Genomic DNA, 14,638 nt, shown 5'->3' with positions numbered 1-14,638 from the left:
TTTAAATTAACTTTTATCTGCTAAGTAATGAGCACTTCAGGTTTTTTAATATCATACAAGTTTCATCTAGGAGATTTTTCTTTTTTGATTACTAGAATTAGCTCTCTCTGTTCCTTCCTCCCGCAACATAATGAAACAAAACCTACCATTGTATTACACAATTGAGGATTTCATCATATCTTGTTTGATGGGAAAGACTGTTTACACAGAGATAAAGCAGCATGCCCTTACAAGATCATTTTATATGAGTAGAATGTGGTTTTATATAACAAAATAGTTTTTTTCCCCACTTTATGTGTGAATTAGCTGTATCAGCTTCTGTCTAGAAGTCAGGATATTTCCTCAGACTTAAAAATTCTGTTAGAGTGTTTACATGGATCCAGAAATAAACATGCATGTGGGATTTGTGGTATATGCATGGCAGTCTCTTACATATGCCCAGCTGTACATTATGGTGGCGATAAGCCCAAGTTTGGTGACTCTGTTAAAGGTATTTTGAAATCATTAAGACCATTAACTCATATTTGAGATAGAAAAAAATAAACAGTTGCCCAAAGTTTCAAATTGTTACTCTTAACATATTAAAGTGCTGCACACCTGAACATTTTCTAGTCCCTTCAAACTTAACAAATTTCTAAAAACAGAATTTTCCCAGTTACCCTTCAAAATTTTTTATTTTAAGGTTCAGATCTCTATAATAGAGATTTGTGAAATTTATTTTATTCACATACTCCCTAAAATAATTTTTAAAAACAATGTCCCTACTTGTATAAAGTTGGCATCTAATTTTGCTTTTATTGGAAATTCAAATAGTTGCAAAGAATGTAATTTCTGGCATATTGAATATATTACGCTGGGCATGGTGGCTCACGTAATCCCAGCATTTTGGGAGGCAGGTGGATCGCTTGAGTCCAGGAGTTCGAGACCAGCCTGGGCAACATGGCAAAATCCTGTCTCTACCAAAAAAATACAGAAAATAGCTGGACTTTGTGGCATGTGCCTATAGTCCCAGCTACTTGGGAGCCTGGGAGGCTGAGGTGGTAGGATCATTTCAGCCCAGGAGATGAAGGTTGAAGTGAGCCAAGATTGCTCCACTACACTCCTGCCTGGGGGACAGTGAGACCCTGTCTCAAAAAAAAAAAAAAAAGAAAGAAAGTGTTGATATTTAAAAATATAATTGTATCAATTTTTACATGTCGCCAATGGAACAGTTACTTGATATTCTGTTATAATTAACAGATATTCTGTTATAATTAACAAGTTATTTAATAGGTAGAAGTTTTACATCTTCACTTTGTTCTCTTTGAACTTGTATTTTTATAACATTTCCCTCACAGAATTACAGCATAATATAATTTTTTTCTAGAAAACATTATCAATTACCCTATTATATTTCTTTGCAACAAAAATATATATTCACCTTCAAACTAACTGTTTAATTATTTGTGATCCTAAGACTTTAAGTATTAAATTTCTTTTGGTTGACTGACCACTGCAAGTCAATTAGTGCATAATTGTCCAAAATGACAAAAATATATTATAAATTTAATATGTAATTATTAAATTTAAAAAGTAGCCAGGTGCAGTGGCTTATGCCTGTAATCCCAGCACTTTGGGAATCCCAGGTGGGAGGATTACTTGAGTCCAAGAGTTTGAGACCCTGTCTGTCTTTACAAAAAAAATATGATGAAACCTTCTTGTCTCTGCAAAAAAAAAATATAAAAGTTAGCTGGATGTGGTGGCATGCACCTGTGGTCCCAGTTACTTGAAAGGCTGAGGTGGGATGATCACCTGAGTCTGGGAGGTGGAGTGAGCTGTGATTACGCCACTGCACGCCAGCCTGGGTTGTGGCATGAGACTCTGCCTCAAAAAAATAAACAGTAAAAATTTTATTGAAAATTTATAATTCTTAGATGAGTGGGCTGTTTTAGTCCATTTTGTATTGCTATAACACAACATCTGAGACTGGATAATTTATAAAGAAAAGAGGTCTATTTAGCACATAGTACTGCAGGCTGGGAAGTTCAAGATTGGAAAGCCACATCTGGTGGCTTGTGGTGAGGGCCTTGTGCTGTGTCAAAACATGGCAGAGAAATGAAAGGGGAACTAGGCATGTGGGAAAAGGGAGAGAGGACAAGGACAAAGTTGTTAGACTCAATTTCTAACAACCTGCTCTCACAAAATTAATATAGTCTTAAGAGAACTAATGCAGTCTCTCAAGAAAGACATTAATCCATCTTAGTTATCTAACCAGCTTTAAAAAGCACTGCCTCCCACACTGAAGACCAAACTTCAACATGAGTTTTGATGGGGGACAAGCCATATTCAAACCACAGCAGTTTACACACACACACACACACACACACACACACACACATATATATATATATATTTGATAAATATTATTGATTTATAGACTAGTAAATGATTCAGCATAAATTTCATTTCCATTTTTCCTTTTTTAGATGTAAATGCTGAGAAAACTTGCTTGCATAAATGAGAACAAATAGAATTTTGTTATAGCAATACCATTAATTACTTTATTTTTGAGTTATATGTCCCAGATCACATAGTAACCGGTCACCAAAAATTATTGTTTAATGGCCAATCAACAGGTGAGTACTAGAATTTTTAATTTTATTGAAAGCTCCAAAATAGTAAACCTCCTTATATCCAAAAAATTATATAAGCCATCAGAATCACTCACTTTTGTCAACACCAACACCAATATTTCAGTGGTCCCCTTTTTAGTGTCCCAAATGTTTTGTATTCTGTAAATGTACTGTGTAGTTAAGACTTGAGTTGGTAAATAACAATACTTTTCTTTTGTAAAATGGGAGTAGTTGATTGAGAATGATGACAGTAAAATATTTTTCAGATACAGGGCGTTCTCAGGAAGATAGAATCTGGGCAAATGGACATGTAAAGGATGAAATTTAAAATTTATTTCCTTTAAATTATCCCTGCTTAGGTACTATCTGAGTACCCCTAGGTGCATGTGTGTCTGTGTTTAGAGATGCTGGGTTATATTGATTTCACTCCTATGAGTCCTTGGACCATTGTACAAGGCAACTGGAAGTGGGGTGTAGGGTAAGGAGGTGCTAAGAAAAATACATAGATAGATATACAGAGGGATGAAGAACTCCATTTTCAAACTAAACCATTATTAATATAAGCCCATCCTATAATATACTAAGGGAATAACATATTTCAAATAAGCACAAGTCACACTATCTAAATAACCAGTTAAAAAAATGGTTGACTAACTCTATAATGCTGGAATTATAAATAAATCTACAGCAAGCATCACTGCTCTTCCTTAAATAAAAAAAAAATTTATTTAAGGAAATAAATTTTAAATTTCATCCTTTACATGTCCATTTGCCCAGATTCTATCTTCCTGAGAACGCCCTGTATCTGAAAAATATTTTGCTGTCATCATTCTTAATCAACTACTCCCATTTTACAAAAGAAAAGTATTGCTATTTACCAACTCAAGTCTTACTACACAGTACATTTACAAAATACAAAAGGAATACAAGCATCAACTTCCTCTTTCAGAGGGGTTTCTAGCAAGTCAGGCAATGTTTTCCCAGACCAGGAGCTCAAGAGATTGACAGACATCATGTTTTTGTTGTGGATTCCAGAGATTTGGATAAAAAAGAATGTGATTTCCTTTCAAACACCTACCTGGAGGGCTCAGGTAACTCCAAAGTCCTTCAAGCATTAGTAAAAGATATTAGAAGGGGCTGAAAAAGTTATTTCAAAAAGAAAACTACTCATTCTCAGCAAACTGACACAAGAACAGAAAATCAAACACCGCATGTTCTCACTCATAGGCGGGTGTTGAACAAGGAGAACACGTGGACACGGGGAGGGGAGCATCACACACTGGGGTCTGTGAGGGGGAACTAGGGGAGTGGCAGTGGGGGGTTGGGAGTAGGGGAAGGTTAGCATGGGGAGAAATGCCAGATATAGGTGATGGGGAGGAATGCAGTAAACCACATTGCCATGTATGTACCTATGCAACAATCTTGCATGTTATTCACATGTACCCCAAAACCTAAAACACAATAATAACATATATTTACATAAAAGAAAAGCACTTACAATGAGTGGACCCCGGTTGTTTTCCCGGTATTTGTTCTGGAAGAAAATGTAAACGACAGTGGCGGCCAAAGAGTAGAGGAAGGCGAAGACAGCGACAGTGACGAAGAACTCTGCTGAAGATGAGGAGTCACCAATCAATGCCAGTTTCTGCCGTTCCTTTCCCTCGCAGGTGGGCACCTCAAAGGTCACCTGATGCAACCTAAATTGCAAGATTTAAGGAGACATTCTTTAAATGCAATGGAGACAAAAATAGATGGCTTGTGTCTATATCTTCTAAAGCAAAATGGGAAGTGATCTGGGAGTTTTAGTGCATGACTATGTCACATATCATTAAGAAATTCACAGAGATTATAGCTGGAAATCGATAGGCAGTTAATCGTCATTAAACTGGTTATCACAACAGCTAGTCACCCTAGGTAGAGGGGAGGAAGGAAGGAGAAAGGGATCCTGAAATTGTGATAAATTAGACTACAACATCCCCCTGCTGAAATTCTTTAGTGCTTCCTCTCTTTAACGGGGCTCACCAGGCCTTCCCTCAGTGCCCCTAACTGTATCTCCAGCCTCTTCCTTTACTGCTCTGTCCTCCATCACCCTGTTCCAACTACATTGGCATGCTTTCTGTTTCTCAGTTATGACAAACATGGTCCTGTCTCCAGGTCTTAGTGTTGACTGTTCCCTTTTCCTAAATCACGGTGTCCCCTGACATTTCCCATGGCTGCCTCCTTGTCATTCAGGCATCATCTTAACATCTCCTGAGAGATGAGAGCCTTTTCTTGCCATTAATCTAAAGGAGCTCCTTTCCTTTAGGCATTTTCTATCACATCACTCTATTTAATGTCATTCACAACACTCACTACCAGATAAAGCTGTCTTGGTAATGAATTTGATTACTTGGTTTTTTTTTTTTTTTTTTTTTTTTTTTCAGTCTCCACTATCCACTCAACTGTGAATATCATTCTCTATGATAGTGGGAATCTTGGTTTTCTTTTTCTCTGTGATCCCAAACAACTGGCGTTTTTTTAGGCACTCAGTAAACAGTACTTGGATAAATGAATGCATAGTCTTGGTTCTGTAAGATTACTGATAGATCATAATTTGATTGAACATTTATAACTTCTATTTTAGTGAGTAAACTCTATCAGGATAGCATTCAGGCTCAATAAATTACTTGATACAGATGAAATAAGATGCTTTGGGCAATACTTTCAGTTCAGTAAATAACATCTAAGGAAGATGTGTTATATCCAATATAGTAGTCAGGGTGTGAGCTGGAACTACATCGTGAACTATAACATGGCGGCCAAAATTCTTCTTCAGAAGTGACAGTTAGGGAGGCACTTGCAAAAAGATATGACTGAGGCTTATTTATGATAATAAAGTGCCACTTGGAAAATTATCCATAAAAGTAACAGTGATGAAAGAGCCATTCGTGAACCTCATAAATTCCAACTTATGCTTAGGAAGTATTTTTCTTGCTAAACAAAACTCAATCCCTTTAAAACAGATTTGTTGGAAGCCAGAGCACTCAGGCAAGTGAAAAAAATAAAAGGCATCCCAATAGGAAAACAAGTCAAACTATCTCTCTTCACTGATGATGTAATTTTCTGTCTAGAAAATTCTAAATCATCTGCTAAAAGGCTACTAAAACTGATAAATGATTTTAGTAAGTTTTCAATATAAAATCAGTGTACAAAAATCAGCAGCATTTCTATACTCCAATAATGTCCAGGCTGAGGCAAATCAAGAGCACAATCCCATTTACAGTAGCCACAAAGAAAATGAAATACCTAGGAATACAGCTAACCAAGGAGGTAAAAGATCTCTTCAAGCAGAACTATAAAACTTTGCTGAAAGAACTCAGAGATGACACAAAAAAATGGAAATACTTTCCATGTTCATGGATTGGAAGAATCTGTATCATTAAAATAGCCCTGTTGCCCACAGCAACTTACAGATTGAATTCTATTCCTATCAAACTACCAATGTCATTCTTCACAGAATTAGAAAACACTCTTCTAAAATTCATATGGAACCCCAAAAAGAGTCTGAATAGCCACAACACTCCTAAGCAAAAAGAACAAAGCTGGAGGCATCACAATATCCAACTTCAAACTATACCATAAGGGTAGAGCAGCCAAAACAGCATGGTACTGGTACAAAACAGACTCATAGACTAATTAAACAGAATTAAAAACTCAGAAATAAAACCACACTTATAACCACCTGATCTTTGACAAGGTTGACACAAACAAGCAATGGAAAAAGAACTTTCTATGCAATAAATGGTGCTGGGATAACTGGCTAGTCATATGAAGAATGAAACTGGACCCTTACCTTTCACTGTATATAAAAATTAACTCAAGATGGATTATAGATTTAAATGTAAGGCCTCAAACTAAATCCTGGGAGAAAACCTAGGAAATACCATTCTCGACATTGACCTTGGCGAATAACTTTTGGCTAAGTCCCCAAAAACAAATGCAACAAAAACAAAAATTGATTGAGACTTAATTAAACTGAAGAGTTTCTGCACAGGAAAAGAAACTATGAAAAGAGTAAACAGACAACCTACAGGACAGGAGAAAATATTCACAAATTATGCATCTGACAAAGGTCTAATATCCAGAACCTATGAAGAACTTAACAAGCAAGAAACAACCCCATTAAAAAATGAGCAAAAGACATAGATACCTCTCAAAAAAAGCCATGAAAGTGGACAAAAAAAAAAAAACATGAAAAAATGCTCATCTTCACTTATCAGAGAAATGCAAATCAAAACTACAATAAGCTAGTATCTCATACCGGTCAGGATGGCTATTCTTTTAAAGTCAAAACCAACAGATGGTGACAAGACTGCAGAGACAAGGGAACACTTATGGACTGTCACTGGGAAAGTAAATTAGTTCAGCCACCATAGAAAGCACTTTGGAGATTTCTCAAAGAACTTAAAACAGAGCTACCATTTGACCCAGCAATCCAATTACTGGGTATATATCCAAAGGAAAATAGATCATCATACTAAAAAGACTCATACATTTGCATGTTCATGGACATGCTGCTCAAAATAGCACAGACATACAATCAACTTAGGTGCCCATCAATGGTTGATTACATAAAGAAAATGTGGTACATGTACACCATGGAATACTATATAGCTATAAAAAGAAAATGAAATGATATCCTTTGCAGTGACATGAGTGGAGGTGGAGGCCATAATCCTAAGCAAACTAAGGCAGGGACAGAAAACCAAATATGCATGTTCTTACTTGTTAGTGGGAGCTAAACATGAAGCACACATGGACATACACATGGGAACAACAGACGTTGTGGAGTATTAGAGTGTGGAGAGAAGAGGACATGGGTTGAAAAACTACCTACTGGGTACTATGCTCACTATCTTGGTGCAATAATCACATGTAACATGCTTGCACATGTACCCCCATATCTAAAATAAAAGTTGCATTAGAAAAAAGAAACCAGATTTGTTGTGCATATCCTCTTCCAATTAAGATAATAATGATAATAACATAATAATAGCAATGAACATATTGGGGCCTTTCTTATGGGCCAGATATTGTATTTTGTGTACATTATTTAATACCCACAAGGCACTATAAGAGGGGCCTTTTATTTCCCTCATCCTCTTTGCAAATGGGAAACATAAGGCTTAGAAAGATTAAGTAATTCATCCTAAGCCACATAGTTAGTAAATGTCAGTCCAGGGATTTAAATCTGCATCTGACTCCAGAGCTTGATTTTTAAACTTCTACATTGACTTGTTTATGTTAAATACTGAGGACATTAACTAGGATGAATTTTTTTTTAAGTGAAGCTCATGGACCACTGGAATTACAATCCATAAGGATTGTTAAAAAGGTATATTCCTGGGCCGCATCTCAGATCTACTGAATCAAAATCTCTAGGAGTATGCGTAGCTCACAGCTAAAGCAGGAAAATCCAGTCCCCCTAAGTTATTTCTCAAGTACATTTGGTTTTGATTGTGTATATTGCACTTTCCCACAAAAAGCCTTTTGTCCTAACAAAGCTCCTAGACTGGACAGGGAAAATGTGGCACATATACACCATGGAATATTATGCAGCCATCAAAAACGATGAGTTCGTGTCCTTTGTAGGGACATGGATGAACCTGGAAACCATCATTCTCAGCAAACTGACACAAGAGCAGAAAATCAAACACCGCATGTTCTCACTCATAGGTGGGTGTTGAACAATGAGAACACATGGACACAGGGAGGGGATCATCACACACTGGGGTCTGTTGGGGGAAACTAGAGGAGGGACAGTGGGGGTTGGGGAGTTGGGGAGAGATAGCATGGGGATAAATGCCAGATATAGGTGATGGGGAGGAAGGCAGCAAATCACACTGCCACGTGTGTACCTATGCAACAATCTTGCATGTTCTTCACATGTACCCCAAAACCTAAAATGCAATAAAAAAAAAAGGTGTACAGCTCCAACACAATTCAGGACAATGGAAGCATTCATTATGGTTATATTGTAAAGCCCTTTTCCTACCTTGCCAGTGATACTAGAATGTTCCTTAACAGTTTTGTCTGTTGAAATACTGAAAAATGAAATGGATTTAAAAGGTAATCATGTCAATGATTCTGATGCAGGTGATTTTCAGATAATGTGCACTTTTTCCCATTATTTCAAAAAATGTGCCATTGAGTGTATACAATTTCAACAACATTATAGCTCACATAATGGCTAGATGCTGGGGCTAGAGTAGGGTATAAAGAGATGGAATGGTGCCTGTCCATGTTGAACTTAAGCTTAGAGAGAAAAGATGAGTTTTCTGAGAGGAACCCTAGGCTAGTCTGAGGATGGGGTAGCCAAGGTAAGATTTCCTATGGAAGTGACTTTTAGGCTGCAGCTTTAAAGATAATAGAAGTTACCCAGATCAAAAGTTAAGAAAGAAAGCACAATGAGATACTACTTAATATCCACTAGGGTGGCTATAAAAAGGAAGATTATAAGATTGGAATAACAAGTGTTGGTAAGTATGTAGAGAAATTGGAGCCTTTAAACATTGCTGGTGGGAACGTAAAATGATACAGCCACTTTGTAAAACAGTCTGGCAGTTCTTTAGGTAGTTAAATATAGAGTTATCATATCACTCTACTCCAGCAATTCCACTCCTAGATACATTCCCAAGAGAAACGATAACATTTGTCTACACAAAAACTTGTACAAGAGTGTTCACTGCAGCATTATTCATAATAACAAAACAGGAGAAACAGCTGAAATGCCTATTAACTGATGAATGAATAAATAAGATGTAGTTTATTCATACAACAGAATATTATTTGTCAATAAAAATATAGTGATATATGTTACATCATAGATAAACCTTGAAAACATTATGATCAGTGAAAGAAGCTAGTCACAAAAGACCATATATTCTATGATTCTATTTCTATAAAATGTTTAGAATAGGTAAATCTATGGAGAATAAAAGCAGATTAGTGTTTGCTTAGGTTGATGGGGGATGGGAGAATTGGGGATAATGACTAACTGGTGTAGGATGAATTTGGGACAGTGACAGTGTTCTAGAATGGACTGTAGTGATGAACACACAATTCTGTGAACACACTAAAAGCCACTGAATTGTACAGTTTAAATGGACAAATTGTATGGTATGTGAGTTATGTCTCAATAAAGCTTAGCAAACAGGCAAGAACATGTACAAGCTCCTGCTTAGGCAAAGGGCATAGCACATGGGGGAATAAAATGTGGCTTGGGAAACTGGAAGACGATAGCAAAGGGAATGATGGTGCAGGGGGGATGGAAAAGTAGCTGGGGTCCCCCATTATGGGGCCTTGTTGGCCAGGTGGCCAAATTATAGGTTTTGGCCTTACTCTTGAGACAAAAATTAGATCTTCTTAGAATAGACAGTATGTAAAACAAAATCATGTTACCTGTTGGAATTATCTGCACCTGATATTTTCCAGTTGCCAGGCTGCACCCCAGGAACAGCATGTCTCCAATGTACCTGATCCTTCAGCTGATATGCACAAACTAGGTTTGCAATTTTTGTGTGAGGTGGAAACAGTTTGGAGGGAGAGACTAAAATATTTTTTAAAATATACAGTCAGCTGAATAGCAGTATTTTCCCCATTGCTGACTTACCGTGTTGACTTATAGAAATTGTTAATTGTGCTTATCTGTATAAGGCAAATTACTGAAAGATCTTATTAATACTGATGATATATGGCTGGGTATTTGGCCTACTGTTATCCATACTGGGGTAAAATAAATGAATACATACATACATATATGTATGTATGTATTTATATCTATGTATGTATCTATACGTATACATATAATTTGCTTAAAAGAATTACACGTATATAAAATTTTGTAAGTTCTTTAAAGCAAGTTATATGTGTATAAATACATATTTACATATTATATATAAGATTTTTAAGCAATAGTTATATATATATATGTATAAAAACATATTATGTTTTATATTTTGGGGGAAAGTGTATAGTCAGCAAGTATTTTTCATCTGTAATAACTTTGGCAGCAAATATTCATTCAGAAGCTAAGCAAGGAAAAATCTTTCTAAACAGAGCATGTCATTCGACAGAATCTGGAAGCTGTTGGGACACCTCTGATCTTGTGAGGAACTAGTCAGGGAACAATTGCTGAAGCTGCAAAAGGTGCCAAATTCAATTCCTTGATTTCAAATGTATAATTCTCTTCTTGGCTTGCCTGACCCAATCAAGAGGTAATTGAATTTCATTAGGTTTTACTGCATTGTGTCTATCAATAAAAGGCCTCCATTTTAGAGTGGTTTCTTTAAAAAAAAAATTATACCAATGCTTAAATAGAGTAATTTAAAACATTTCACTGATGCTTCAAATAAGTTAAAGAAATTACTGAGACCCCACAGTTTTTAGTTATGTTTGTAGGGCCTGGAATAGCATTAAATGTAACTATCCTTTCAGAGGACTGGAGGAAGACTAGTTGGCATTGCTTTATTGATAGAAATATTTGTAATATCAACCACCAACATTTTCAACCTAGGCATTATGCTACGTTCTTTACCTACCTCATTTAATGCTCATAACAACTCTCTTCAGTAGGTAGGATTGCTATTGCCATTTTACAGAAGAGGAAACTGAGACTTGGAAAGGATAATGACTTTGCCTTAGGTCATGTGGCTAGAAAATGGCAGAGATGAGTTAGGAATGCAAGCAGAGAAGGAGCCTACACTGGCAGCTATTGTGCATGTCTGCCTCTCTGCTTTAAAAATTACAGCATCCTTAGATTTCCAGATGAATATTTGATCCCCAATAGCCCAAGCCAGCTTTCCCATGCCATCTCATCTAATGGTAGACTGAGAGCCTATACTGAATAGCATTCTAAACCAATGTTTGTTCTGCTACTACTTTGAAGTATGTGAATTAAGCATTGTACATGGTATCCAGCAATGATAGAGTTGAATCCCTGTGGATTGACTGATAGAAAGCCATGAAAAACTTGCTAATTTCCAAATCTTTTCCAGGGTTATTCTAAGCCTCAGGAACAAGTAAAGGGTAAATGAACCTATTTCATGTTATGAAATTGTGATAATTGTGGTATGATTTTTTTAAACAGAAAGTGAGACATTAGGTAGAACAAAGCACAGATTTATCTTTAGGTAGCACTGTACCATTATGGTCATCCAATAATAAAACCTTTGAAATTATTGACAAAACCTTTCAGTGGGTGTGGAAGAAAATCAGACTAAAGCTCCTACCAATACATTTGGCGGTGGTTCAGTACAAGACAGAAATGACATGTCCCAAGGGCAGTGATCCAGCCCAGGAGCAAATGTGGGAGGTATTAAGGTGTTGGGGGAGCAGGCTGCTGTCATTGAATTTCTGATAGCTGGAATTCAAGATTGGAGGGCAATTGGCAAATTGTGGTGCTGAGCACGTTTCCTCTTTACCTGATTATTTCTTATAGGCCCTGTTTCAATCCTGTTTGCCAGTCAACAGAAACTTTAATCCTTTTGTTCCATTTTTATCTCTCTCTTCCCAATATGAAATATTGGCACTTACCTGCTTTTAGATTGCCTTGTCTTTAGCTAGCCATATGTGTGTGTGTGTGTGTGTGTGTGTGTGTGTGTATGTGGAATAAGTGTGTTTGTCTGTGCATTTACAGATACACACATACACTCTTACTCAGCTTATATGATTCACAACATAAATAACTACAAAATCGTAAGAATTTACATAGCTCTTTAACACACAGCATCTCAGTTTTCCCCCTACTAACTTCCACCATTGTGCAGATAGGGAAGTTGGAACTCAGCTATCTCAAATGAATCATTAAAGATCACCTGTTGGCACAGAGTACAGTTATTGATCGACTTACGACCTATGCAACTTATAACCATTCGACTTTACTACCACAATCGCTAGCCATGTCTGCTCCGCATCTGGCAGCGCAAACGTTGCCCAGCTGGGCGTACGACAGTGTGGACCAGCTTCCGGCAGCACTACCATCTCCGCGTGCACCATTTCAACTGTTATCCCAGACTCGGTACAGCAATTTGTGTTTTGTGTCTTGGATATTTTTCATCAAACCCCTCCCAAGATGTCTACCAAGAGGAAATTGTCTTTGTCTATGCCTCAGCCTGCCAAGAAGGAAAGAAAGGCCATCGATCTCGACACGAACATGAAGGTAATTAAGCAGTACGAAGGAGGAAAGAAAGTGAATGTGATCGCACGTGATATGAAGTTATCACACTTGACTGTGTCGATGATTTTGAAAGATAAAGAATTCGTGAAGCTGTGAAAGGTTCTGCACCTATGCGATCAACAGTTATAACAAAGCAATGAAGTGGGCCCATCCACGAAATGGAGAAATTGCTATATATTTGGATGGAAGATCAAATTCAAAAAACGCCAATAAAATGTTTCGTACATGTTTATATATTTTGATATGTTTTTCAATTGGGAAAATGTTTCCTATGGTATTTTTTACACCTGTATTTTGTATTTTTGTATGCACCTGTATTTTGTAATTTTGTATGTTTTGCAAATATTAAACCAGTTGTACTGGTAATGCAGTGTTTTACTTAAACCTGACGAATGTAAAAATAAGAAACAAAATGGTGTAGAGATGATACAAATGGCATAAAATGAATAAAGAAAATTATGATATATAACAATAATGAAAGAAAATTATGATAAAATATGACTTAAAGATTTTTATAACATCATTTCACAGTACTGTACATATAGCCTACTCAACTTATGACCAAATCGTGTTACGACCGGTGTGTTGGAACCAATCATGGTCATAAGTCGAGCACTAGCTGCCGTGGCAAACTTAGAACTCAGGCTTTTTGATTCCAGCTCTTAGTTGTTTCACTTATGACCCAAATTTCATTTCCAAGTTTTTCAAGCCACTGACTTCTCCATTATGCTCAAGTTTTTCATTCATTCAGTAGAGATTTATGCAACTTCATGTGCCAGTCATTAGACACAGGGGAGACAATGAACTATGGGGAATTAGAGTGGAGATTATCTGGAAGGTTGAAAAAGACAAATCCTTCTCTGTTTTTTCACTTCCACTGGTTTTCTTACTGTACCCAAAGCATGGTATTTGGTGATGCTATTTAGAATGATGATGGTGATTTCACTTCTACTGCTGGATGCCAATCAATGATTGACATTTATTGAGCATATACTAGGCCAGGCACCGTACCAAATGTTTTTATATATTATCTCACTGAAATGCTCAAATTTGATCAAGTGGTTACTATTAACTTACTGCACATTAATTGTAGGAGCGAGGAGACTTTTTGAAGGCCTTGAAATGAAGTCGATATGACTCCAAAGCTCTTGCACTTAACCTCCCATACTACATATATATATATATATCTCTGCAATGCTATCAATTGTTTGTAGAAATCACATATTTCCTGACTTCTTGCACCACTGAGGGCTTTTCTTATGGCCTTCTAGCAACAGACTCTCACTTGTTACTTTCAGTCCTTTCTCCATAGGACAGCTGTCATACAATGAATATATAGGAACTGTGGTCATTTGTTCCATCGCTCCACTGGCTATGGGTGATTTCAAAGAGGGTCTAAAAACTCACATTGATTGGAACAAGATTTTGCTTTATGCCACCAGCACCTCACAAGGCACATTTTTATGCTGTCATCAAAATCTGGGCAGAGAGTCTGCCTTCCCAGAGTCTTGGGTCTAGGATTTATTTGGGGTAGAAAAGGCAGACAAATTCAAAGTTGGGACTGGAAACAAGCCTGAGAAATATGCACATCATGGTGAGAACTGAGGGAAGACTCCAGCAATTGGACTCAGGTTGCCTAAATTAAGAAAAAGTTTGAAGTTTTCAGTTTGCAAAGGGGAAATAGAGAAAGTGGATCTGAAACGTAAGACTCACTCATGGAAGATGACAAGGATCAGTGTACAGTACCTAGGATGAATTTATTGAGAGAAAGGGTCACTACTAGAATCTAACCAACATCAAAGAAAGCAGA

The 14,638-nt window shown here is 36.9% G+C and overlaps 1 protein-coding gene across 2 annotated transcripts in view; it reads right to left on the bottom strand.

Annotated features, from left to right (window-relative positions):
* The window catches only part of SYNPR (synaptoporin), a 342,577-nt gene that overhangs the window by 52,821 nt on the left and 275,118 nt on the right, over window positions 1-14,638 (bottom strand). For both annotated transcript variants that reach the window (XM_032290375.1, XM_032290376.1), the window contains one exon: window positions 4,111-4,309. In XM_032290375.1, coding sequence (XP_032146266.1) covers window positions 4,111-4,309 — 199 coding nt within the window. The remainder of the gene's footprint in view (window positions 1-4,110; window positions 4,310-14,638) is intronic.

This window comes from Sapajus apella, unplaced genomic scaffold, assembly GCF_009761245.1.
Source record: "Sapajus apella isolate SASKATOON/1434 unplaced genomic scaffold, GSC_monkey_1.0 scaffold23, whole genome shotgun sequence".
In the NCBI taxonomy this organism is placed as follows: Eukaryota; Metazoa; Chordata; class Mammalia; order Primates; family Cebidae; genus Sapajus; species Sapajus apella.
This window is presented reverse-complemented; position numbering and strand designations above follow the sequence as displayed.